The sequence below is a fragment of the Lepidochelys kempii genome, chromosome 1, assembly GCF_965140285.1.
Source record: "Lepidochelys kempii isolate rLepKem1 chromosome 1, rLepKem1.hap1, whole genome shotgun sequence".
Taxonomy (NCBI): domain Eukaryota; kingdom Metazoa; phylum Chordata; order Testudines; family Cheloniidae; genus Lepidochelys; species Lepidochelys kempii.
In genome coordinates this window covers 339607723-339635124 of record NC_136380.1, presented here as the reverse complement: position 1 = coordinate 339635124, position 27402 = coordinate 339607723, and the positions used below count along the sequence as shown (strand labels likewise).

At 42.4% G+C, this 27402-nt stretch overlaps 1 protein-coding gene across 9 annotated transcripts in view; it reads right to left on the bottom strand.

The window, feature by feature from the left end:
- Nucleotides 1–27402, bottom strand: part of USP6NL (USP6 N-terminal like) — a 215753-nt gene that overhangs the window by 102568 nt on the left and 85783 nt on the right. For 7 of the 9 annotated variants that reach the window (XM_073328781.2, XM_073328776.2, XM_073328777.2 and 4 more), the window contains 2 exons: nt 12475–12548; nt 8619–8701 (listed from right to left, as the gene is read on the bottom strand). The exons of 1 other annotated variant lie outside the window; for it this stretch is intronic. In XM_073328781.2, coding sequence (XP_073184882.1) covers nt 8619–8701; nt 12475–12548 — 157 coding nt within the window. Of the gene's footprint in view, nt 1–8618; nt 8702–10574; nt 10655–12474; nt 12549–14462; nt 15079–27402 lie in introns of those variants that run through there. One more of the 9 variants, XM_073328782.2, reaches the window with a different exon arrangement.

The following is a 27402-nucleotide window of genomic DNA, read 5'->3' as shown; positions in this document are numbered from 1 at the left end:
CAGTTACTGATCCATGAGAGGACCTTGCCTCTGATCCCATGACTGCTTAAGTTTCCTTAAGAGCCTTTGGTGAAAGACCTTGTCAAAGACTTTCTGAAAGTTCAAGTACAATATATCCACTGGATCACCCTTGTCCACATGCTCGTTGACAAACTCAAAGAATTCTAATACTCTGGTGAGGCATGATTTCCCTTTAAAAAAGTCACATTGCTCGTGTCTTACATGTGTGATAATTCTGTTCTTTACTGTAGTTTCAACCCATTTACCTGGTGCTTAAGTTATGCTTACCATCCTGTAATTGTCAGGGTCACTTTTGGAACCTTTTTATTTAAAAAAAAAAAGTTACATTAGCTATCCTCCAGTCATCTGGTACTGAGGTCGACTTAAGCGATAGCTTACATTCCACAGTTAGTAGCTCTTCAATTTCATATTTGAGTTCCTTCAGAACTTTAGGGTGAATACCATCTGTTCTTGATGACTTCTTACTGTTTAATTTATCAATTTGTTCCAAAAACTCCTCTACTGGCACCTCAATCTGGAACAGTTCCTCAGATTTGTCTCCTAAAATGAATCGGTCTAGTGGGAGAATCTTCCTCACACTCTCTGCAATGAAAACCGATGCAATACATTTAGCTTCTCCACAACAGCCTTGTTTTCTCTGAGTGCTCCTTTAGCACCTTGATTGTACAGTGACCCCACAGATTGTTTGGCTGCTGATAAACTTAAAAAAAATTGCTGTTAGTTTATATTTTTTGCTAGTTTCTCTTCAAATTCTTTTTTGGCCTGACTACTTATATTTTTACACTTGATTTGCCAGAGTTTATGCTCCTTTCTATTCTCTTCACTAGGATATGACTTCCAATTTTTAAAGGATGCCTTTTTGCTTTTAACTGCCTTTTACTCTGCAGTTTAGCCACGGTGGTTTGAGGGGGAGGGTCCTCTTTCTGTTTTGCTTTAGTTTTTTTTATTTTTATTTGGGGTATAAGTTTAGTTTGAGTCTCTATTACAGTGTTTTGAAACAGTTTCCATACAGCTTGAAGGCATTTCAATCTGTGACTATTTCTTTTACCACTTCCCCTGGAGTCTATTCTGCAACCTAGTATATCTGTCAGCAGGCTTTTCTGGATATTCAGCTTAAAAATTTCCCTTTATTAATATCATACTGTTAATCCTTATTACTGTACTGCCTTGTACTTTTCTGAGAACACTGCCCCATTTATGGCCCTTATTGCCTTAATTTACCAGCAATTTATTTTGACCATTCATTTTTAAAAAACATTTTAATAACTGGGCCACACCAATTTCTTTTCAATATCCAGCAATTTCAATAGTACATCCAAAATTCATCAAAAGAATTACAAAACGGAAAATAACATTAATGTGAATAATTTGAATAGTTTAATAGTAATAATTACTGTCCTGAGGCAGTAATTATTAAAAATGGAATAGTATGCATTAGATGCAGGCAGTATTAGACACTGTAAACAACAAATTATCACTGCAATAATCATTGGAACTGACCAAAGTTTCACAATTCATATTTCACTGTGGTTTTAAATTACAGTTAGTATCAAGGTTAGGAATTCACCTTGAAATGAAATCTCACTTTTGTACTATTTTTGTTGTCCTTGTAGAACACTGTATATGGAGGCTCCAATGTCAGGGCTTTACGCTCTGACACTGGTCTCATGGATATTAACGCCACAAGGAATGCGACCTTCCATGACAGGTGGGAGAGGGAGCAGGAGCCCATCGGCTCAAAGGGTGGGCCCGTGAGCCTAGAAAGAACCAAGTTAAGGTCCCACTGCACGACAGGAGCCCGGGCCAGTGGTAAGAGTCTCTCAAGCCCTCTCAGGAATCAGACCAACATGTTGTGTGAAAACACCATCTGAGCTTGGATTGGCAGATGAAAAGTGGAGATAGCCATCAAGGTCCATTCTGATGGAAGAAGGCCAGCCCCTGGTTCTTAAGATGGAGCAGGTAATCTTAGATAAATTGTAAAGAGGAGTGCATTGGAGAGACGCTATACTCAGATGTCCAGTGGGAGAACCTCATCCATTTGGCTAGGTACTGGAAGGCTTCCTGCTTTCCAAGAGAATGTGCTGGACCTTGTTAGAGCAGGCCGGTTCCTCCAAGTTCAACCATGCAGCATCCATGCCATGAGGTGGAGGGGGGTGAGGCTGGGGTGTAGGAGATGGCCTGTGATCCTGCGAAAGCAGATCCAGTCGGTCAGGAAGGGGCTGAGGCAACCAGTATGACTTGGGCCTTGTCTCCCTTGACCTTTGACAGGACTCTGTTGATGAGCGGAATTGGCAGGAACGCATACATCAGACCCCTTGACCATGACAAGAGGAAGGAGTCGGAGAGGGAGTCTTTGCCCAGACCTTGTAGGGAACCAAAGCAATGACATTTCCTGTTCTGTCTGGATGTGAACAGGTCCACTTGGGGAGTTCCCCACCTCTGGAAGAGGGTCCATGCTACCTCCGGATGGAGCGACCACTTGTGGTAAGAGGAAAATAATCTGCTGAGGCAATCTGATAGTGTATTCCTTATGCCGGGGAGGTGACAGGCCTCCAGCTGGATTGCGTGGTTGATGCAGAAATGCCACAGTCGGAGTGCCTCTTGCCAAAGGGCCAACGAGTGTGCTCCCCTCTTGCCTGCTGATGTAGAACATCCAGGCCATATTGTCCATCCCCACTCTCACCACCTTGCCTGCCAGGTGCGGTAGAAAGACTCTGCAGGCCAAACGTACTGCTCTGATTTCCTTGATGTTTATGTGCAATGTCATCTCCTCTGGGAATCACATGCCCTGGGTCTGGAGATTGCTGAGATGCGCTCCCCAGCCTAGGTCTGAGGTGTCCCATATCAATCGATGGAGTGACGAAGGTCATCGAATGGAACTCCATTCCAGGACCACCCTGGGGTCGGGTCCACCATTGCAGCGAGGTAAGTGTCATCGGTGGGATGGTAATGATCTTTTCCAGGTGATCTCTGGACTGGGAATAGACTGTCGCTAGCCACTGCTGTAAGAGCCACATCTGGAGCCTGGCATGGCCGACAACATATGTACATGCTGCCATGTGGCCCAGCAGGTGCAGGCAAACCCGGTCGTGGTCAGGGGAATGCAACCCGAGTCCACCAATGCTTGGAACCTCTCCTGCAGTAGAAATGTTCTGGTGCAGATGGAGTCGAGCACCGCTGAACTCAATCCTCTACACCAGAACGAACCGTCGACTTTTTGCCGTTTACCAGCTAGCCCAGGGATGGGCACATGGCCTGCAGCACCGCAACATTCCTCTGAACTTGGGACCTGGAGCGGCCTTTGACGAGCCAGTCGTCAAGGTATAGGCAGATCTAGATACCTCAATGTCTGAGTTAAGCAGCTACTACTGACATGCACTTGGTGAACACCCTCAGTGCTGTCGCAAGACCGAATGGGAAGACCGCGAACTGATAGTGGTTCGGTCCCACCATGAAACGTAGGAAGCGTCTGTGACCTTGAAAGATCGCTATGTGGAAATATGCGTCCTTCAAGTCGAGGGCAACATACCAGTCCCCGGATCCAGGGCGGGGATGATGGAGGCCAGGGAACTTCAGCTTCTTTAGGTATTAGTTGAGATCTTGCAGGTCCAGGCTGGGCCGTAGACCGCCCTTAGCTTTTGGGATTAAAAAGTACCGGGCATAGAACTCCTTGTTCCTGTACTCACGAGGAACCTTTTCGACTGCACCCAGCTGCAGCAACCCTTCTACTTCCTGCATAAGAAGACTTTCGTGAGAGGGGTCCCTGAAGAGGGACTGGGAAAGGGGTTGCGGGGTAGAAAGAAACTGGAGGGTGTAACCCTGCACTACAGTATTGAGGACGCAGCAGTCCAAAGTTACAGTGGTCCATGTGCGGAGGAAAAAAGAAAGGCAGTCGGAAAACAGCAGGAAAGATGGATCCGGGGTGTAGTCTGGTAGGTTGCCCTCGAGCGCACCCTCAAATCACTTGCTGGCCCTCCTGCTTATTGCAGGTTGGGCCCAATTGGGCAGAGGGTGGAGACGGGTGGCTCGGACAGCACTTGTAGCCTCTACTCTTCTTATGGGGCAGCTCCTGCTGGGGTTGGCTCCCTTGATCCTGAGATAGCTACAGTTTGAACTGCTTACGGGCTGGACTGGGGACATACAGCCCTAAAATTTTCAGGGTAGTGCTTGAGTCTTTCAGTCCATGCAGCTTACTGTCCATCTGTTCTGCAAACAGGGCCTGGCCCTCGAAGGCGAGTTCATGCATCAACTGCTTACCCTCAGTCGACAGACCCGAGAAGAGCAGCCAGGATGTCCTCAGTATCAAAATGGCCAAGGCCATGGTGCAAGCTGCAGAGTCTGCCGTGCCCGAAGCTGCTGGGAAGGCTGCTCTGGCCACCCCCATGCCCTCTTCAAGGATCACCCAGAACTTTTTCCTGGACCCTTTGGGCAGCGAGACCTTTAATTTGGCCATGGTCTGTCACATGTTGTAGTCGTAGCAGCCAAAGAGGTCTTGGTGATTGGCCCCTCTCAACTGAAGGCTGGAAGACTAATAAATTTTTCACCCAAATAGATCAAGTCTCCGAGTCTTTATTCTTAAACTTTTCTGCCCATCAGCAGCCAGCTCAGTCGAAGGTGTACATCCACAGAAGGATGATAAAACAGGATGCAGACTTCTAATGAGGAGGAGGAATGAAAAATACAAACTATGGATGATAATCAAGGCCCACTGAAGTCTGTTACTCGTGAGACCTAATCTTGTGATAAGTTCCCTACATTCTGCGCATTTCTCTGCATCAGACAGAAATTCTGCAGCAGTTTAAACTTTTAAGTTTTAAATAAAATGAAGATTAAATATACAATCACTACAGATTTCCCTATATTTTTTATTTTGATGTCTCGTTGAATTTTACACTTCCCCACATTTCCAATTTTCTATATTCTACATTTTTTTTATTTCACAATTCAAGGACATTATAAATGCTGTCAGGAAAAGTCAGTCTTTAAACTGGGTAAGGAACAGTTGGGAAGACAAAAACCTTCAGATAAGCTTGTTCCCATAAAACTATCAACCAGTGAAATTGTTAATGCAGACTTTTGTTACCTTTAGATTTCAGAGTTAACGGTAAATTGAAAAGAATGGGGCAGTTCACATCTCTTGGGGCCATTGTTACAGGCTTTCTATAAACTGCATTATGACTACACTGTACATATTTTCAAGGTTATCTTTACAACCATAAAGCTAGAGTTCTTTTTTTCCTTATATGAAAGCTTACAACCTGAATCACAATTCTTTGGCAAAGGGATAAATTCTGATGCTTCAGTACTGCAAAAGATACAAGACCGTGACCACAATTAAAAAGTGAACCCAGTGTAAATTGGCTTTCCCACAAAGGGAGTTTGACATTCCTGTTTTGAGTATATTCTTCTTCGGGCAGTATGGCACATCTCAGAATAACATAAATGTCATCTAGAATGAGTTCTAGGTTCGAGAATCATGGAGCTGCAGGGATGGCACTCAAGTGAACTTTCATTCTCAAGGATTAATGCATAAGTAGACAGATACTAGGTCTCTTCACAAATTACACAGACCTAAGATCTTTGCTAATTTATACAGTCTTTGTGTATTATAAATCTTTCAATTTCCATCCCAGAGAGTTGAGTACACAGGGACTGGATTTTGTACAGTACTATGTACCAATGAATAGATCATATTTCCTCTCCAATATTGACATTAATGATTAAGATACAGGACTAGGGTCATGAGATCTGAGTTTCCAGAACACTGACTAGCTGAACAGAAAAAAGAATTCTAGTAGAAGTGAGGGGTTGAGTGACCTTCAAAAGTTAGTCAAGAAAGAGAGGGTTATTCACGTAGCAAGCATTAACAATCAACTTAAAGGAGTAGTTCATAAGCGATGCCTAACTGTAGAATCTGTTTGTAAATTTCCAGCAGTTTGATTCAGCTCTTCTTAAAGTCAATGGGAAACTTTTTCCATGACCTCAGTGATCTTTGATCTAGGCCCTAGGAAAGCAACAAGAAATAATTTTTCTTTCGCGCCACCCATGTATGTGTGTTTCTCTTTTTTACCCAAAATACATGCAATGTAACAATAGTAGTTTATAAAGTACACCATCTTTCATCCCACTTGACTCAAAAACACTTTATAAACCAGATATGCAAGAATCAATTCACCCAACTCTGGAATAATGAAGCAATTCACCCACCACTAATGAAGCAAAACCACCCCCAAGGCAAAATTTGACAGCTAATTAACAGCTTGTAACAACATAGAACAGTATGGTCAGGAAGTGAGGAAGAATGCTATGAGAACATATTTATTAGGTCTTTTAAATAATGTCTTCACCAGCCAGCAAACCATCTAGACTTCCCAATTTCTGAACTATTTTTTTTTTTTAACACCGTTGGACAAATTTTCCATGAAACGCTAAGGCCTAGTCCATGCTATAAAGTTAGGTTGACATAAGTCACCTACATGAACTTATTTGTGCATGTGTCTATGCTCAAATTTGTCTCCAGCTGACAAATACCCTGCTACAGCGACACAGTGAAACCACATCCTGAACAGCGTAGAGCTATGGTCAACCTATGCAGAACACTGAGGAGGAAGAGAAAGAAGAGGATTAGGGAGGACACATTCTGTGAGATCCCATAAACCAGTGCTGCGTCAGACCGCGAACAAAGGGCTTGGTGGGGCAATATGACTGACTGCATGGAGAACCAGTCAGTGCTTGTTTCTCAGTGAAGTGCCATGTACGGACTGGTTTGCAGCTGCTCCAGGAACACCACCAATAGCCTTGAATTGTTTGTCTCTATGTCCCTCAGCAAACTGACCTAGAAGAAATCCTCACATCCCTCATTATTGCAGTACATTCTGCAGGTCTGCAAACACAGGAGAATCATGAATCCTGTATTTGCAATGTTCACGAGAATACTGCAAAGCTCTGTGGGCTCCATGCTTCTGTCAGAGATTGCAGAGACAGAAAAGTGCCATGTGGATTTGTGGGATTTTTTTTTTTTAAAGGCATGAAAATTATGGAATATGAATGGTATTCTGAGATGGAAAAAGCTGCATGCTTGGAACTTGACCCCTAGCTCTCAGAAATTCCTGGGCAAGTCATTTCTATCCCACAACACGTGGAAAAAATTTCCCAAAAAGCACTGTACCCAATGGTGGTATGTGGCACACTGGGACATTTACCCATGATGCACCACAGTTTGCATTGACACAAGCACCCCTGGTGAGTACACCAGCACCAACACAAGCAGCCAAGTATGCAAAAGCCCAAGCGATATAAAATCTTCAGTGGCTGTATGCCAACATAACTTGCATCCACCACAGTTTGTAGTGTAGACATGGCCTAAAAATGCTGAAGAATCCTGACTGGCTAGTAGAAAGGTTAGCAAATCATTCAGTGCTGTTCAGTATCTGTAAATTGGTCTTCTAATAATATACTCTTACATCCATCTAAAGGCACTAATGGAACACAGGCAGCTTTGGTAAAGACATTTCCAGGTCTTGAGGCTTATTTATGTCCTGATCCAGTCCTCTATGAAGTCAATGTTAACTGACAATGTTAACAGACTGTCATGACTGTGTTACTGTATACAGAAAAGTGAAGAAATACCAATCTTCCCTCTGCCTCCTTTTGTACATTTCTTATACTGGTCTTTACTTACAATATCACATACTACAATTTAATCCTGTATTTTAATTTATTTTTTTAATAAATAGTATGTGATCAAGTCTATATTGGAATGCACCAGGAGTGCACACAATCTGGATTCTGGCATTTCCTGATTTTGAGTGCTTAATTATGAAATTTTAGGCCCCATCCCTGCAAAGACTTATGCTCAAGCTTAACTTTACACAATATGAACAGTCCCAATAACTTTAATGGGACTAGTCAGTGAATAACCTGAACCATAGGCATATGTCTTTGCAGAGTCAGGATCTTCCTTTATTAGTGTAGAATTTTGTATGGAATTTCCTACACTTTTTAAAATGAAAAAGATGGAAAAATTAGTAAAAACATAAAAAGAAGCTTCCCTCTCTAGGGCTTCAAAACTTCTGATCTTCACTTTTCAAGTATTTTATATGTATATTACAATTTTAATTTTAGAGAGACAAACTAGGTGAAGTAATATCTTATCAGACCAACTTCCATTGGTGAGAGAGAAATTTTTGCACTTACACGGAGCTTTTTTCTTCAAGTCTCTAATATTCTTAGACTAACATGGCTACAATAACATTGCAAATTTTAATTGTAATTCAAAAAATACAAATAACTTATCAAATCTTAACTCAGATGCACTGTAACTAAATACAACATTCACACCCAAATAAAATAGTCCAAAACCTTTCTATTCCCAACAACAGATCAATTTCAATCATAGAATGAAAAAAGCTGGGAATACACAGAAAAACCACAATGCAAGACCATTTAAAATGTATACATTAAATGTAATTCTGTTCTCACAGCAGTTCTATTACAACTACGCAATCAATACTTTCACCAATTAGGCATACAACTTATTAGTATTTTTTGATGTAACAAACTTTTAATCTTATTTCCTTTTCAAACTAGCAACTTACTGTAGAAAACCAAATCTATCTGTGACTTTGTAAAGAAGGTAGTCTGCATCTTCCCAAGGTTCAATCTGGGCACCCTCTCGTCCCTAAAAAGAGAAAGGGAGGCAACAATGAAGGCTTATGGCACCACATAGCAAGCTGATCTAAAACTTAAAAAGACAGGACATGAGTTCTGTAGTTAAAGGCATATTCTATATCTGTCCCCCAGAACACCACCACAGAACTCCCAACCTGACCTACAAAGGATGAGAAAGCTCCACAACCATCCCACCAACTTAACTCTTGTAAACAGTATTTCCACTGCACAAGAGTTCATCAGGTTGTCTTTTTCATACAACCCTTAAGGTCACTGGTGGAGTTGGAGTGCAATGTGGTAAAAGAAGAACAGATGAGTAGTGAGGAACAATATTTTAAAAGGCTTTGAAGGACAAGATGTGTCTTTAACTTGATGTGGTGGACAAGGGAGAGCTAGTGGAGAGATTAAAAAGGGAGGGAATGATATGGACTGATCAACAGGGAAAAATTATTTTAGCAGCTGCATTTTGTAGAATGGGTGGGAGTAATATGTTTGTCACAGAGGTCTGAGGAAGTGGTGGATGTGGCAGAAGTCGTGAAGATGGGAGATCATGCAGCATTTTAGCTGTATGGGCGGAAAGAAAATGATGAGTCTTAGACATATGTGAATGAAGAGCAGCCACATTTAGATACTGTCTGCATATGAGGAGTGAGAGGGAGGCGACGAAGATTTCCCCAAGGTTACATACAAGCCTGAGTGATACAGAAGATGGCAATTTCTAATGATAAATCAAAGCTGATGAGAGTGTATGCACACACATCCTTGTTGTTCATGACAGGTGCCATTCTGACAGCCAGTATGCCTCAGCACTGACTTGCCCAGGCCTCCTCCATGGGTAAGGCCAGTCTTTGATGCCTATACATTCAATAACCCCTGTGATAAAGGTGCTGGAAACGGTCTCCATTAGCGCCAGCTGTGATGGCTAATTTTATAAGAATTCTTGTCTCCCAGAATATTGAATGGACCACCAGAATCATGGTAGAGCTGGAAGTGCAGGGGTTTGGGGTGCACTCGCAGAGTTGTGGAGAGAATGGGGAGCTGGAATGCAGGGGTCTGGAGCGGACTGGCAGGGTTGAGATGCAGGAAGCTTGAAGTCCACTGACGCTGTGGGGTGCAGGAGTTGTGGTACACTGGCAGAGTGTTTGGTGCAGGAAGATTAGGGTGCAGGAAGGTTGGGGTACACTGGAAGAGCTAGGGAGTGTGCCCCCACCCTCTCTTGCCTCCTACATCATCCCCATTTATCTCCCTCCTGATAGCCACCTCCCCTTGCTGGAACCCCAAATCTCTATTCCCCTAACCCCCCACTTCTTCATCCCCTAATGCCCCTCCCCTCCCAGGATGTATTACATATCCAAATTTCCCTTCCCACTGGAAGACTTCAATTACATTCCCCACAAAATAAAACTGCCACTCCTGACTCACAAATTGTAGCAACCTCCAGCTGCTCAGTTTTAAAAAAAAAAACTGCTTTTGTCTTAGGTGGGGGCTTGTGATTAACTTATCCTTAATTATATTAATTGACGGGTAAGTTCACAGCCATCGTGATTCATCCAATCATTAACGTGTCTCAGTACAAGACAGCACTAGGAAACAATTTTTGAAAGTGCCTGCAATTCAGGAACTCCTTGGCTGAATGACTGCGAATTTGAATTCCTAATGCTGTCCTGTCCCCTGCTCCCCATGAGGGGCACTAAATTTCAGTGTAATACAAGTAACTATTCAGATTTTAGAGTGCTTACAAGAATCAAGTTTTAAAGCTTATAAAATGGCAAGAACATTAACCTTCTAGCTGATTTTCTGTATTGATGCATGCATAATATTAAAAATTTATATTTTCTTAAATACTGTTTTCAGCATGGGTACCCAAAGATTTAGTGCACTACCTTGGGTAAAATGTGACAGATTAGAACCATTTTGACCTGCTGGGTTCCTTGTCATCATATCAACAGTTTGACCTCTAGCTCTGTACAATGAAAATAAAGTAAAATAAAATATATATTGAAAAAAAACAGACACACACACACACACCACTTAGCCATTTTTTTAAGTTTCTATTTTGTTCTGAGCTTACATATCTGGAACCCCTGGCTCAAATGACTCCACATTTAAGTCATTAATGCTAGCCTGCACACTTCAGAGGCACACCAACTTTCAAAGAAACCTGAAAAAGTTTGTCTATTCTAGTTTACTTAGCAAGGTCAACCTTTAAACAGATGATGTGATGCAACCTCAACTATAGTGGCACTGCTGCACCACTATAACTAAACAGTCTTTCAGCCATGATTGCTACCAACTTTGTACTAAAGCTATTGCTACAAAACAAATGTCCATGAAAAGAAAATCCCTATGGCTCCCTTAAAATCATACATATTCCACATTATATAGATACAGCTTTACTTTATATAAAATTTTGCATGATGTTTCCTTACCTCCACAAATTACCGTCTAGCACAGTACATACTCACGGTATGTCTACACTACCCGTTGAATTGGTGTGAAACAATCGATCCAGTGGGGGTCAATTTATCATGTCTAATCTAGACACGATAAATCAACCCCCAAGCGCTCTCCTGTCGACTCCTGTACTCCACCGCTGCGAGAGGCGCAGGCACATTTGACAGGGGAGTGGCAGCAGTCGACTCACCGTAGTGAAGACACTGCAGTGAGTAGGTCTAAGTATGTCGACTTCAGCTATGTTATTCACATAGCTGAAATTGCGTAACTTAGATCGACAACTACCCCCCTCCACCCCAGTGTAGACCAGGGCTTAGACTGAGGTTTGGGAGCCACAAATGGCTCTTTAATGAGTCTCCTGCAGCTCTTTGCAACACATATTAAAACACTGTGTGATTTAATTATTAACCAGTCTAAGCTATTAACCAATAAGGATGCTTTTATTATGTTACTAACCAATTAAGTTATCAACCTGCACTAAGTTATTAACTTCTTTGCTGTGAGAATAATATATACTACTATTTTATAGATATAGATGTATTATAGATATAAATATGTGTGCATGTAACTAAGTATTTCCCCTGTCATACCATTTAAATATGCATATATTACTATAGCCAAGTACTACTGTGGCTCTGCTGAGTAATGTTGATCACTAATTTGGCTCTTGAACCACTGAGGTCTGAGTATCACTGGTTTAGCATGTAGTATGGCTACCAATGATACTGTGATAAGACTATGCGAGTAAGATGTAGGCATGCATAATCCAGTTATATTATATGACAGTCTTACTTGCTATATGGTTCAAAAACATCACAGGCTGAAATTATTTTCTTTATATAAAATAGGTTACAATAGCAAATCAATGTGGTTTTTTTTTTCCTTTTTGATTGCCATTACTGATTTAGCATTAAATTTATATTATCATGCATCAATAAAGAGTTAAAGTATGTGTATCCTCAAAAAAAAATAGTGTCTCTAGATCAATACCTTGGTTTGACTAAAAAGCATCAATCAGAATAAATAAAACCCTACTGGATGTAAGACACAGGCACCTCAATACAAGTGAAAGAAAAATGACAAAAATGTTAAAATAGTCCTGAAGCAACTTACATACATCTGAAACTTAAGATCATCAAACCATCACCAAAAACACATAGAAAAAAAATAAAGCAAGCTCTCCTAATGTTAATGTGTACTGAACACGATGCAGAATATCACACAGAATATTTTAGAGAAGGCTATTTATTTTTGAACTTGCCAGAGGAAGACCACATTTCAATTTCTAATAGTCAATGCCAAAATTACACTATTAACAGGAGCACTTACTTTGTCATACTTGGCAACTATCTCAGCTCGTTCTTGGGCAAGTTTGATAGCAGCATCCTGTTCGGCATCTGAATCTGTTCAGGATTAAAATAAAATGTAACTGAGGTTTACTCTCTCTGTAATCGAGAATTGTTGAAAAATAATTAGAGAATAAATCTTATCACACAGACATTAGGTCCTAGGAGTACCAAAATAAATATAGTGAAATGAAATATGGTGGTATAACCTGAAAAGTAACAATCTGAATATTGTTCAAGATCAATAAAATTGTGCACTACTCCAACTGCTGAACAGATGTAACTTCAACTCTCAAACCTGCAATTTAACAACATATTTTATTTCTATACAATTATAAGAAACGGAAGAGCTAAAGCTTCTTGCGATAAGATGCATTAGGAACTTCTGAGATACCACTACTGAGTTTTTGTGATTCTTTCACAACTTTCACTAACCATAGTACTTCATTCATTGATTTTCTCCTTTTTAAAATTACATCCATCATGATTTGAGATGTTACAATGCTATCTTATGTGGAAAAGGGTTGGCATGCCAATGCTGAAGTATTTTCTCCAACCTTTCCAGAAGATGGACGTTTAAATCTTGAAAAGAACTGGAAGACTGAACGCCTCAGGGCTACAACTACCACAGGTGCCTTACCCTTAAGAACTCAGATATTGCAAGTAATGCTACAATACACGTTATTACCACTTCTAAAAAAAATTTAAAATTAACAGTGTATGAGTAATTCCCAAGATTCATAAAGTTGCAGGATTAGAATACACCAGAACTATTAAAGTAGCAGCACTCGAATGAACTCTTAGGACATTGGCTATTCCCAAGGAAGCAGTGAAGGAAGAGACGGGTCATATCAGGAACTGAAGCTAGGGCAAGAAAGAGCTAGTGCAGCGGGAACAGCATGACACATCAGGATGATAGGTCTGACACATGCGAGGAGATGGAGCCTTCCAGCTAACTGAAGTAACATTATACTGTAGCACTGGGGTCAGAGCATTAGCCCTGGTCTACACTACGAGTTTAGGTCAAATTTAGCAGGGAAGTAGAGAGTCAACCAAGGGGGTGGGTTTTCATCAAGGAGAAACAAACAGAACTGTCACACCGTAGCCTGGCCAGTCATGAAACTGGTTTTCAAAGCTTCTCTGATGCACAGGGCGCCCAGGTGTGCTCTTCTAATCGCCCTGGTGTCCAGTTGTGCGTAACTGACCGCCAGGCAATTTGCCTCAACCTCCCACCCCGCCATAAACATCTCCCCCTTACTCTCACAGATATTGTGGAGCACACAGCAAGCAGCAATAACAATGGGAATATTGGTTTCGCTGAGGTCTAACCTAGTCAGTAAACTGTGCCAGCAAGCTTTTAAATGTCCAAATGCACATTCTACCACCATTCTGCACTTGCTCAGCCTACAGTTGAACTGCTCCTTACTACTGTCCAGGGTGTCCGTGTATGGCTTCATGAGCCATAGCGTTAAGGGGTAGGCTAGGTCCCCAAGGATAACTATAGGCATTTCAACATCCCCAACGGTAATTTTCTGGTCTGGGAAGTAATTTCCTTCCTGTAGCTATTCAAACAGACCAGAGTTCCTGAATATGTGAGTGTCATGCACCTTTCCTGGCCATCCCACGTTGGTGTTGTTGAAGCATCCCTTGTTATCCGCCAGTGCTTGCAGCACCATTGAAAAGTACTCCTTGCTGTTTACGTACTGGCTGCCAAGGTGGTCAGGTCCCAAGATAGGGATATGCATTCCATCTATCACCCCACCACAGTTAGGGAACCCCATTGCAGCAAAGCCATCCACTATGACCTGCACATTTCCCAGAGCCACTACCCTTGATAGCAGCAGCTCAGTGATTGCATTGGCTACTTGGATCACAGCAGCCCACACAGTAGATTTACCCACTCCAAATTGATTCCCAACTGACCAGTAGCTGTCTGGCATTGCAAGCTTCCAGAGGACTATTGCCACTCACTTCTCAACTGTAAGGGCTGCTCTCATCTTGGTATCCTTGCGTTTCAGGGCAGGGGAAAGGAAGTCACAAAGTTTCATGAAAGTGCCCTTACGCATGCGAAAGTTTCGCAGCTACTGGGAATTATCCCAGACCTGCAACACTATGCGCTCCCACCAGTCTGTGCTTGTTTCCCAGGCCCAGAGTCAGCGTTCCACTCCATGAGCCTGTCCCTATTGCCACCATGATGTCCATATTGCCAGGGCCCGTGCTTTGAGAGAAGTCTGTGTCCATGTCCTCATCACTATCGTGATCGCACTGTCGTCGCCTCCTCGCCTGCTTTTGCGGGTTCTGCACATACTGCAGGATAATGTGCGAGGTGTTTGCAATGCTCACAACAGCAGCGGTGAACTGAATGGGCTCCATGCTTGCCATAGTACAGCGTCTGCAGTAGAGCACAGTTGCAGCAGAAGTGGTGGATGACAACGGATGCCACGAGAATAAGATATTTATACAGAACGACGAGAGGACCTGAGAGGTGGGTTCATGGTACCAGGAAAGCAGGAGAGCAGAGTTGCAGCAGAAGCGGTGGATGATCATGACGGTTAGCAGTCCTACTGCACCGTCTGCTGACGGCAGTATGACATCTGTATGGAAAAAAGGCGCGAAACGATTGTCTGCTGTTGCTTTCACGGAGGGAGAGGCGACTGACAACATGTACCCAAAACCACCCACGACAATGTTTTTGCCCCATCAGACATTGGGAGCTCAACCCAGAATTCCAAAGGGCAGGGGAGACTGCGGGAACTGTGGGATAGCTACCCACAGTGCAACGCTCTGAAAGTCAACGTTAGCCACGGTGGTGAGGACGCACTCCGCCGACTTAATGCACTTAGTATGGACATATACAATTGATTGTATAAAATCAATTTCTAAAAATCGACTTCTATAAGATCGACCTAATTTTGTAGTGTAGACATACCCTTAGAAAGGATCTTGTTGACTGAGAGAAGGGAGTAGAAAATAAAATGAGAGCATGAACAACTCGACTAGCTTATCTGGCTCCAATCACAAAGTAAAAAGTAAACTCAACCCTTAGTTTTCCAGTGGTAAAGGAGGCACGTAAGATGAAAGAAAGTTAAGATATCTTACCAACTAACATTTGACAACGATCAAGTAACGAATTCAAAAATGGTTATGGCATCAGAATTAATGAAGGAAACAATCTTCCACCAATGGAAGATTTTCATCTTTTTTTTTTTTAAATAGCAATAAACTTTGAAAAACGAAAAAAAACAGCTGTCAAAAAAGATTTGGTATTTAAAAAATACATTCATTTCAAAACTCTATTTTCATTCACCATTTAGTCCTTGAAGTGAGCATCGTTGTAGTGTATTATTTCTCTAGAAAGGGAACACTCCAAAAGTATATGCCATGAAAAATGGTAAATTTTAAGGGATTCTACATAAAAGCATCATATTCCAAGAAGAGACTTTTTATTGACATACTTTTCGATATTTGTTCCATCCTTATATTTCCTTATGCGATTTACTATGACTATTTTCCAGGACAATGGCTTTCCTAGATATTTCCACTAACCAGATTACAAATAAAGGCAGAACAGTCTTGAGAAGAACACATTTTCTTACTGATGCCTAACTCAATACAAGATTAACTGTAACAAATGGATTGTAATGAGCAATGAATGAGAGTTAAGTATCCCTTAATAAAAAAGGAAAAAAAAATAAAAGCTTTACTATGTTAACCAAGGAGCCAGTTAAAGGTAATTGCTGTTAGAAAATTCTTAACACATTAAGTTTTGCATTTGATGTGGTGGTTTTCTTTTTTTGTTCTTTTAAAACCACAGCTGATAGAATAAAACGTGCAGGTGTCCCATCTGCAATAAGGTTTCGGGCAACATACAGTACCTGTACAGTAACTTCTCGCTTAACGTTGTAGTTATGTTTCTGAAAAATGCTACTTTAAGTTTAAGTTTTTACAACATCCCAGCCTTAGAAGACAAAATCTTTGTTTGGCAGACAATTGTAAAGATGTAGAACCCTGCTTTCACTCCTGAAACTCTAGAAATGTATTTCTAAACAGGATCAAGACATGAATTCTACATTTTGGGGAGCAGAACTATGTCCCTATTCAAATGAACCTTCCCTTACTGAGGGCAGAAGTACCAAAAGTTCATGCTGCTGTGGTATGTTTTTCCACAGCCTCCCCACATCTTCCAAAACTATATTCCATTCCCTTTGTTATAGCTCTCCTCCTTTCCTCACCATCGCTGCTGAAGTCATATTTCCTCATGTTATCGGGTGATTTATAGTGTAAATTCCTCAGGCCAGGGAGCTTGTCCTTTTCAATAAAAACAAGGAGGAGTCCTTGTGGCACCTTAATGACTAACAAATGTTTTTGGGCATAAGCTTTTGTGGGCTAAAACCCACTTCATCAGATGCATGGAGTGGAAAATACAGTAAGCAGGTATAAATACACAGCACATGAAAAGATGCGGGTTGTCTTACCAAGGGGGGGGACGGGGAAGGTCAGTGCGAACGAGCTAATTCAATTAAGGTGGAAGTGGCCTATTCTCAACCTTCTATTAAGCTATACCAAACTAATTTAATTATATGTTAATTCATCCACACACAAAAATTGGAGAGCAGCTTGCAATGGGGACAACCGGTTATATTTTGGGAGATAAAGGACATAGCGTGGTCTTCCTTACAGAAAGAGTGCTTAAATATTTCCAAGTTAGAAGTTACATAATGGCTCAGCATTGAGTCAAATCTAAAAACAGAAATCTGATAGAAAAGTTATTTTTGAATATCTGCGCAATTCCAAAAAAAATAATAATAATTTTACCACCTTTTATCACAATGAAAAGCAAAATTCACAAAATCACTTAGGCGTAGTACTGTATGGAAGATCTACAACAAAAAATTATGATTAAAAACATTCTAAACTTTTCTGATTTAAAATTTGCATTATTCAAAAAAATCAATGATTTATTCAAAGGCCAACTGATAAGATTTCAGATGAGGTTGACAATGGGGAATTATCAATCCGAGTTGGTAAAGGGACATTATCAACTCATCAGGTTCCTTTGGGATCTGTTCTTATGATGCTATTCAATATTTTTATCAATGACCTGGACGAAAATATAAATTCATTCCTAAGCAAGGTTGCATATGACCAAGATTGGCAGTGAGTGAATAACAATGAGGACAGGTCACTGACACAAAACAATCAGGGTCACTTGGATGGCTGGATGCAAAGAATCAAAACATATTTTACATAGCCTAACTCAAGAAAAGAATGCAGTCCATACTCACAGGATATGGGACTGTATTCTGGAAAACAGTGACTTCAAAAGGGACTACAAAGTCATTGTAGATAGCCACCAGAATATGAGCTCCTACTCCATGATGATGTCACAAAAAAGAACACACACAATACCTGGATGTATTAACCAAGGTAACACTGAGAAGGAGTAATATATTACCCCTGTGTACAGCACTGGTGAGATCACTAGTGAAATACTGTGTCCATGCTTTTAAAGGGGAATTGAAAAATTGGAGACAGTAAGGGAAAAAAGAAGAACTATAAGAATGATTTGTGAACATTAAGGAAAACTGGGAAACATTCCTCACAATGAGAGACTAAAGGAACTCAATCTATTTAATCAAGGAGAAGATTAAGAAGTGACTTATCTTTCTACGACATATTTTAGTTCAACCACAAAGTTGGTGAGCTACACATAGGAATCCCCAAGTGACAGTAATGGTCTACATTATAGAGGCCATGACAGACATAACAGTTCCATGTCGCCTTAAAATATATGAATGATGATTAATAATGACATTTGTCATGGTCCATTGTGGTATTGATTGGATTTTGTTTCTTTAAAGATATTTTTTTAAAAATCCACAGGTAAAAACAAACTTCCTGGTTATTTAAAAGGCTCTAATCACAGCCAGTTTATAATCATTCATGAGTATATGTTTAATAGCTAAACACGGAATATGGAGGAGTGGTGGGGAGAGGAGAACGTTCCTTTTATATTAGCAGGGAAAACACTCAGAGAATGACACTTAGAAATAAAGCAGCTCATCTTGTACATTTGACTTTTCCACATTTGTGTGCTACTTTCAAATTAAAACCAAAGGCTAACCTTAAGTAATAAAGGTTGAAAAAAGATATGTTTATACTTCGCGTTACAGATATATACTGACAGGCTTCAAAGATTAAGTCCCCTATTTATCCACAGAACAGGAACAGTACTGATACCACCAGTGCAGGTTTCTAATGTACCAATGGGCCTCCAACCTGACCTGAAGAAACCCAAAACTTCCAAGCCCATTTAATACTTGACCTCTCTTCTGAGGCTGGCAACAAAGGTGCCAGTTAGTGCTAGTATTTTTAGATGTGTTCACTTATTCAAAAAAACTGGACTCCAACTGCCAACTAACTTCATACAGAGCATTAGAAAGTAGCAGCTATCTTATTTGCGCCTCATCTTCTATTTTTAAATTAATCAAAGGGAAAGTAAGGCCTGCTGAACTGGGTAGGTGTGGACTGGCCTCAGAATTAGGGTTGCCAACTGTCTAATCATACAAAGCCAAACACTCCTGCCCCACCCACCCACCCTTCCCCGAGACCCTGCCCCTGCCCCTTCTCCAAGCCCCCGCCTCCCTCCCTCCATCTCTCACTCTCCTCACTCACTTGCTGGGGCACTGGGATGGAGCGCAGGATGAGGTGGGGACTCTGGACTGGGGCCGAGGGTTCAAGTGCAGGAGGGGGTGAGGGGTGCAGGCTCTGGGAGGGAGTTTGGGTGCAGGATGGGGCAGGGGGTTGGGGAGCAGGAGAGGTGAGGGCTCCACCGGCGGCACAGTGGGGTTTAGGCAGGCTCCCTGGCTGCTCTGGCCCCGCACCACTCCAGGAAGCAGCCAGGAAGCCTGCCTTAGCCCCACTGCAGCAGGCACAACCCCTGCAGCTCCCATTGGCTGCAGTTCCCAGCCAATGGGAGCTACCAAGTCACGTGCTGCCCCCAGTGCTGGAGACCTCTTGCTTCCCCCACACACTCCCGGGGCCATAGGAGCCTGCCTTAGCCCCGCTGCACTGCCGGACTTTTAGCACCTAAAATTTCCTGGTTTGGCTCCTGTAGCCTCTGGGAGATAGAGCCTGATTCCAGGAGACTCCCAGCAAAACCAGGAGGGTTGGCAACCCTAATCACAACAGGTATAATCAGCAGTATAACTGCTTCCTCCTCTGCTATCTGAGCAATATTTAGCACAGACAACTTATTTTGCTCCCTGTTCCCCCACTTGGGGGTGTAGGATTATCCTCTTGTTTCAGGAAGAGTTAGAATACCTTCTGAAAACAGGAAGTAGGATTGGACACCCTGATGAAACAAGCTGATGATAGAAGGCAAAACATTACATAGCCTTATTCAAGAGATGTAGGCAACACATTTTGAGGCCTAAATAGATCTTCTGTAAAAGGAAAGCAAATGAGTTTCGGATGTCAGCATTACTTACGAGTGACAAAGCCACAAGTGAGTTATGGCAGACATCCCAAATGAATATCAATAAAACTTCCATGACAACCAGGTTTGCTGCATGTGCCATATTTTAAAACGAAAACAATATTTTAGAAGAGGTTTTAAAAATATTTAGACTCTTGTATTTCTCCACCTGTTAGGGAGTCCAGCATATTGGTCTCAGAGGAAAACAAATCAAAAACTTCAAATTTAAGTTACTGTGACGTTGGACCCCATAATGCTTTATGGAAATATGCTTATGAATCTATATATGACATAACTGGAATATGTCTTGCGCTACATATGCCATGTAACATATCTCCGCAAAGCTTATGATCTACTGAACATATTCATCCTATTTGTATGCATGTATCATTTTTGTATTTGAAGTTATGAATATTGGCTGTGTACTTGTTTGATTTTAAGTTGCCTCAATAAGGCATTTGGTCAGCTTCTTAATAAAGGAATTTGCAAGTTAAGTGCCCAATCAAGAAACACTTAATGGACAATGGAACCTTGGAAGACTCCAATCCATATAAGAAGTCTACCTGAGGACATTCAAGGTAGCATGTGAACAATGGCTGCCACCTGTAAAGTCCTGAGTCATACATGGACACTTGACTTGCCCATGTGATTCCCAAAACTCCATCTTGTAGCTAGGTTTCTGCATAGGAAAGAGGAAGGGATCTCCACCCACAAGAGAAATTCTATTTAAGCCACTGGGAGACCCCTCCATTTTGTCTTCAGCTGGCTCAAGAGATACCTCTCCACCCACAAAGGATACCTGAAAGAAACTGGAACAAAGGACAGTAACTCCAGAGGTGTGAGTGATTGCTGGACCAAGACTAGGAGGGGGATAGTCTGTAAAAGAAGCTTACTGGAACATCTCTGAGGGTGAGATTTAATCTATAATCACTTTTACTGTATCAGGCTTAGACTTGCGTGTTTTATTTTATTTTGCCTGGTAATTAATTTTGTTCGGTCTGTCATTACTTTGATCCACTTAAATCCTACTTTTTGTATTTAATAAAATCACTTTTTACTTATTAATTAACACAGAATATGCATTAATACCTGGGGTGGGGGAACAGCTGTGCATTTCTCTCTATCAATGTTATAGAGGGCGAACAATTTATGAGTTTACCCTGTACAAACTTTATACAGGGTAAAATGGATTTGGGGTTTGGATCCCATTGGGAGCTGGGCATCTGAGTTGAAGACAGGAACACTTCTTAAGCTGTTTTCAGTTAAGCCTGCAGCTTGTGTGGGACATGATTCAGACCTGGGTCTGTGTTTGTAGCAGGCTAGTATGTCTGGCACAACCAAGCAGGGTTCTGAAGTCCCAAGCTGCCAGGGAAAATGGGCTTAGAGGTAGTCCCAGCACATCAGTTGCAGTTCTCAAGGAGTTTTCTGTGATCCAACCCATCACAGATACCTCTAAAACTGACATAAAATAGATTTCCTATACATACGGGACAAGATTTTCTTTAAAAATATATTCAAAGCTGTCATAAATATAAAGGGAAGGGTAAACCCCTGTGAAATCCCTCCTGGCCAGGGGAAAGCTCCTCTCACCTGTAAAGGGTTAAGAAGCTAAAGGTAACCTCGCTGGCACCTGACCAAAATGACCAATGAGGAGACAAGATACTTTCAAAAGCTGGGAGGAGGGAGAGAAACAAAGGGTCTGTGTCTGTCTATATGCTGCTCTTGCCAGGGACAGACCAGGAATGGAGTCTTAGAACTTTTAGTAAGTAATCTAGCTAGGTATGTGTTAGATTATGATTTCTTTAAATGGCTGAGAAAAGAATTGTGCTGAATAGAATAACTTATTTCTGTCTATGTATCTTTTTTGTAACTTAAGGTTTGCCTAGAGGGGTTCTCTATGTTTTTGAATCTAATTACCCTGTAAGATATCTACCATCCTGATTTTACAGGGGGGATTTCTTTATTTCTATTTACTTCTATTTTTTATTAAAAGTCTTCTTGTAAAAAACTGAATGCTTTTTCATTGTTCTCAGATCCAAGGGTTTGGGTCTGTGGTCACCTATGCAAATTGGTGAGGCTTTTTATCCAACATTTCCCAGGAAAGGGGGGGGTGCAAGTGTTGGGAGGATTGTTCATTGTTCTTAAGATCCAAGGGTCTGGAGTCACCTAGGCAAATTGGTGAGGCTTTTTACAAAACCTTGTCCAGGAAGTGGGGTGCAAGGTTTTGGGAAGTATTTTGGGGGGAAGGACGCGTCCAAACAGCTCTTCCCCAGTAACCAGTATTAGTTTGGTGGTGGTAGCGGCCAGTCCAAGGACAACGGGTGGAATATTTTGTACCTTGGGGAAGTTTTGACCTAAGCTGGTAAAGATAAGCTTAGGAGGTTTTTCATGCAGGTCCCCACATCTGTACCCTAGAGTTCCGAGTGGGGGAGGAACCTTGACAAAAGCAAAGACTAGAGTAACCAGATATTCAGTTTTCGACCAGAACACACAGTCGAAAAGGGATCCTCACACTGCTGACCAGGCCGTTGACTGTCCGGGTGACAGCGCCACGCAGCAGTATTGGCAGGCTCCCTGCTAGCCTCTGCACCCCGCGGCTCCCGGGAAGCAGCCGGCATGTCCCCCCTCTGGCTTCTATGTGTAGGGCAGCCAGGGGGCTCCGCACAGCCAATGGGAGCTGTGGGGGAGGCGTCTGCAGTACGCAGAGTTGTCTGGCCGAGCCTCCGTGTAGGAGCTGGAGGAGGACATGCTGCTGCTTCCAGAAGCTGCTTGAGATAAGTGCCTCCCTGAAGGCCCCCCCGGCACCCCAATCCCCTGCCCCAGCCCTGATCCCCCTCCTGCACCCCAACTCCCTCATCCCAGCCCCATATCAGAGCCCACACACACACACACCGTGTACCCCAACACCTGCCCCACCCCAGAGCCCCCTCCTGCACCCCAAACCCCTCATACCAGGCCCCACCCCAGAGCCCATACCCCCCTCCGGAGCCCTCAACCCCACTCACACCTCGGCCCCCTAAGCCAGCCCAGTGAAAATGAGCACATGAGTGAGGGTGCGGATAGCAAGCGACAGAAGGACAGGAGGATGGAGTGAGCGGGGATGGGGCCTTGGAGGAGGAGCAAGGCAAGGGTGTTTGGTTTTGTGAGAGTAGAAAATTGGCAATTCTAGCTAAAACTCCTAAATCCATATTTAGACTCCTATACAAGTGACCTGATTCTTAAAGAACTGAGCACCAAGCAGTTCTCACTGAAATGCTTTTAAGAGAAAAAGGAGAGAGGGGACAGATAACTGAAGACAACTCTGGAAAAATAGATAATCCTGAAGTATTCTAGGAAAGTAAAAGAAAATTCCAGTGAACCTAGGAAGGGACAGAAGGTGCTAAACAAAAGCAAGTGAGATGTAGTAAAACAAATAAATATATAACTGAAATGCATTTATCTCTGGAGTAGAACACAGCAGCAACTTAGCTACTGAAATGTGTACAGCAACCATATTTATCAGTTAAGGAAACAGAGAAGAATAATGTAGTCAAATGAAAATAAAGAATAAACCACACTACTTTTAAAAAATAATCTGGAATAAGATTGCATGCGAACGTACTATAATGAAGGGTCCCCCCTCCCGCCCCCACCCCATTAAGGGTTTTTTCCTTTCAGGATAACCATTCAAAGAACAAGATCACTGAAGGAGAAATGGTACTTAAACAATTCAGCTCTCTGCAATGTAATTTACAAAGTCTAACATTTAACACAACTAAAACAGAACATGTCAATCTCACAAGCCCTTCAGTGAACACACACACAGCTACCTCAGAAGAATACTGAAAGCTGAGACACAACACAACTGTGTAGATGGGACAATATATCAGCACAACATATTTTCTCAAGTTGTTTGATGATTATAAAACAGTTCTATGTATACATTTTTATTTAAGGACTGGATCCCTGTTCACATTAAGGGTACTTTTATAAGTAGTTCATAAAGAGTGAATAAATTATTAAAAGATGCTATAAACATGTTACAGATATGAGTGGTATGTGTTATAGAGGATTATAAATTATAGATGATTTTGAACCCTGGCTACAGGTAACCTATTGACATGTTGGAGTGTATATATATATATAGCAACTGATTAACCATTTATTAAAGCAACTATTTATCATTTATTAATCCTTTATAATTTTATAAACTGGCCTTCAAGAAACTTAATACACCACAATGTTCTCTCCCTAGAGAGTAACACTAGTATCTCTCTTTCCCTATGGATAAAAGATACCTACCCCACTTTCTCTACCCATTGTCATTTATAGTTTCTCAGATTCGCCTCCTCCAATCAATGTTCCACATTTCATTCTCTGCTACAAGTATCATAACTAGAATCCTACCAAATTCACGGCCATGAAAAACACATCATGGACCATGAAATCTGGTCTCCCGCCATGAAATCTGGTCTTTTGTGTGCTTTTACCCTATACTATATAGATTTCAGGGGGGAGACCAGTGTTTCTAAAATTGGGTGTCCTGACCCCAAAGGGAGTTACTGGGCGCTCAGTATTGTCACCCTTACTTCTATGCTGCCTTCAGAGCCGGGCGGCTGGAGACCGGCAGCTGTTGGCCGGGCGCCCAGCTATGAAGGCAGTGCCCCGCCCGCAGCAGTGCAGAAGTAAGGGTAGTAATACCATACCAACCCATCCTTATTTCTGTGCTGCTGCTGGCGGTGACTCTGCCTTCAGAGCTGGGCTCCTGGACAGTACCTGCCACTCTCCAGCTGCACAGCTCTGAGGGCAGCGCGGCCGCCAGCAGCAGCACAGAAGTAAGGGCAGCAGTACTGCAACCCCCTCCTACAATAACCTTGTGACTCCTTTTTGGATCAGGACCTGTACAATTAAAACACTGTGAAATTTCAGATTTAAATAGCTGAAATCATGAAATTTACCGTTTTTAAAATCCTATGACCATGAAATTGACCAAAACGGACCGTGATTTTAGTAGGGCCATAATCGGAACACTAATCCAAATAAGCACAGAAGACCTAGTAACATGAGCAGCACGGGCTGCTGAAGCACGGCATTGAATTTTTTGCAATTAAAGTTATAAGAAAGTTACTGAATTTTAAGATGTCCAAAAACTGCCCTACCACCCTGGAAACAAAAGACTATCATAGAGCACTGGGCTGGGAATTAAGTGAACTAGGTTATAATCTCAGCTCTGCCAGTGATTCACTATTACTTACTTCTCTGTGCCTTCAGTTCCATCTGCTAGTTATAATTAGCTGTTGAAAGACTAAGTTAATTTAGTTCTGTAAACTTCAAGGTGCTCAGATGAAAGGTGCAATAACTTTAAAGGATCATATTATTTCATATATATTGAAAAGGAGTGCCCCACTATCTTGTCATTTTCTCACCATGATTCATTTGCAGCTGCAGGGGTAAAAAGGAACCAAAGAGCCATGGAAGATGCAAAGTTATTTCCCATTACTTCACTCAAATTCTTGCTTGCTTGCACATTCCACAGCACAAACAGCCAGTTGCATTGGTATAAACTACTAACTGCAGGCACTATTAACAGCTGTTCTGCATCTGCAACACCACATTCAAAGCTCATCTCAGAATGATGTTTGGAGGGTTTGGGGTTTTTTTTTTAAACTGTGTGGTCAAATCAGAGGGTTCTTTTAATGACAATAATATTCATTCTCCCTTCCTATTTTAAAATCACAGTACTTTACAGTGAGTAACTGATATAACTGGCCAATGCACTCTGACCGAAGAATATCAGAATTCCTGGAAACCATCCTCAAACCACTCACCACACAAAGCTTCCTCCAGGACACAACTGACTTCCTCCACAAACTCTGCAGCATTTAGAGCAGAGGTGGGCAAAGTATGGCCCCACAGGCCACATCCGGCCCCCGGGACTCTCCTGCCCGGCTGGCTAGCCCTCTCCCCCGCAGCCTCAGCTCACTGCGCCGCTGGTACAATGCTCTGGGCGGTGGGGCTGCGAGCTCTTGCCAGGCAGGGCAGCTGCAGATCCGTGGCCTAACCTGGTGCTCTGTGCTGCACAGTGAGTGGCTGGCTCCATCCAGGCAGCGCGGCTGCCTGTCCTGGTGCAGCCATGCCGCCAGCCACCGGTGCTCCAGGCAGCGCAGTAAGGGGGCAGGGAGGGTTGGATAGAGGGCAGGGGAGTTTGGGGTGGTGGTCAGGAGGTGCGGGTGTGGATAGGGGTCCAGGCGGTCAGAGGGCAGGGAACATGGGGGCAAGGGTCCCGGGGGGGACAGTCAAGAAGGAGAGGAGGGGTTGGATGGGGTGGCAGGGGGCAGTCAGGGGACAGGGAGAAGGGGTGGTTGCCACTTCCCTGTACACCAACATCCTTCACAATAACGGCATAGCTGGCTGCCTCAAATATTTACATGACAATCGCCAAACTCATCCATTTCATCCTCAACCACAATCATTTTACATTTAAAAACAAAACTTTGTCCAAACCACGGGAACAGCCAAAGGTACTAGGATGGTTCCCCAATATGCCAACTGCCTCATGGGCCACCTTGAAGAAAAATTTCTGAACAAATACAACAAAACCAATGAAACACCTGAGATTCACCGATTACATTTTCATCCTCTGGACAGATGACAAACTCCTTCAGATTTCCACCACAACTTCAACAGCCACCATGCATCTATTAAACTCTCTCCGGAACACTCCCATTCCAACACTCCCAGTCAACTTCCTGGACACCACGATCAGCTTCAACCATGGAACCCTACAGACAACCATCTATAAGAAACCCCCCGGATCACTATACCTACCTTCACAGATCCAGTAACCACCTCAAACACACCAAGAAATCTGTTATCTACAGCCAGGTATTCAGATACCACAGAATATGCTCCAAGGAGAAAATCCAAGGTGTACACCGTAATGCACTCAAAACCGCCTTCAACAAACAAGGACACTGCACCACAGAAGTAAATCACATCAATCAAAATACCCCAAGAGAATCTGATTCAATACAGAAATTAAACCCCCTCCAACCGCATACCTCTTGTTGTCACCTACCACCCACACTGGAACCCATATGGAGTATCATGAAATAATTACAGGTTTCAGAGTAGCAGCCGTGTTAATCTGTATTCGCAAAAAGAAAAGGAGTACTTGTGGCACCTTAGAGACTAACAAATTTATTTGAGCATAAGCTTTCGTGAGCTACAGCTCACTTCATCGGATGCTTTCAGTGGGAGTATCCAGTTTTGAGAGCTCATTCTTAATCTTTCCCTGTTTGCTGTAGAGGATGTTGATCAGGTGAAATAATTACAACTCCTCCTATGCAATGGGGACCCCATCCTGAAAGAAATCTTTCCTGGCCTTCAAAAATCCCCCAACCTCGCCAAGCTCATCATCAGAAGCAAGCTCCCCACAGAATAGGACACACCAAC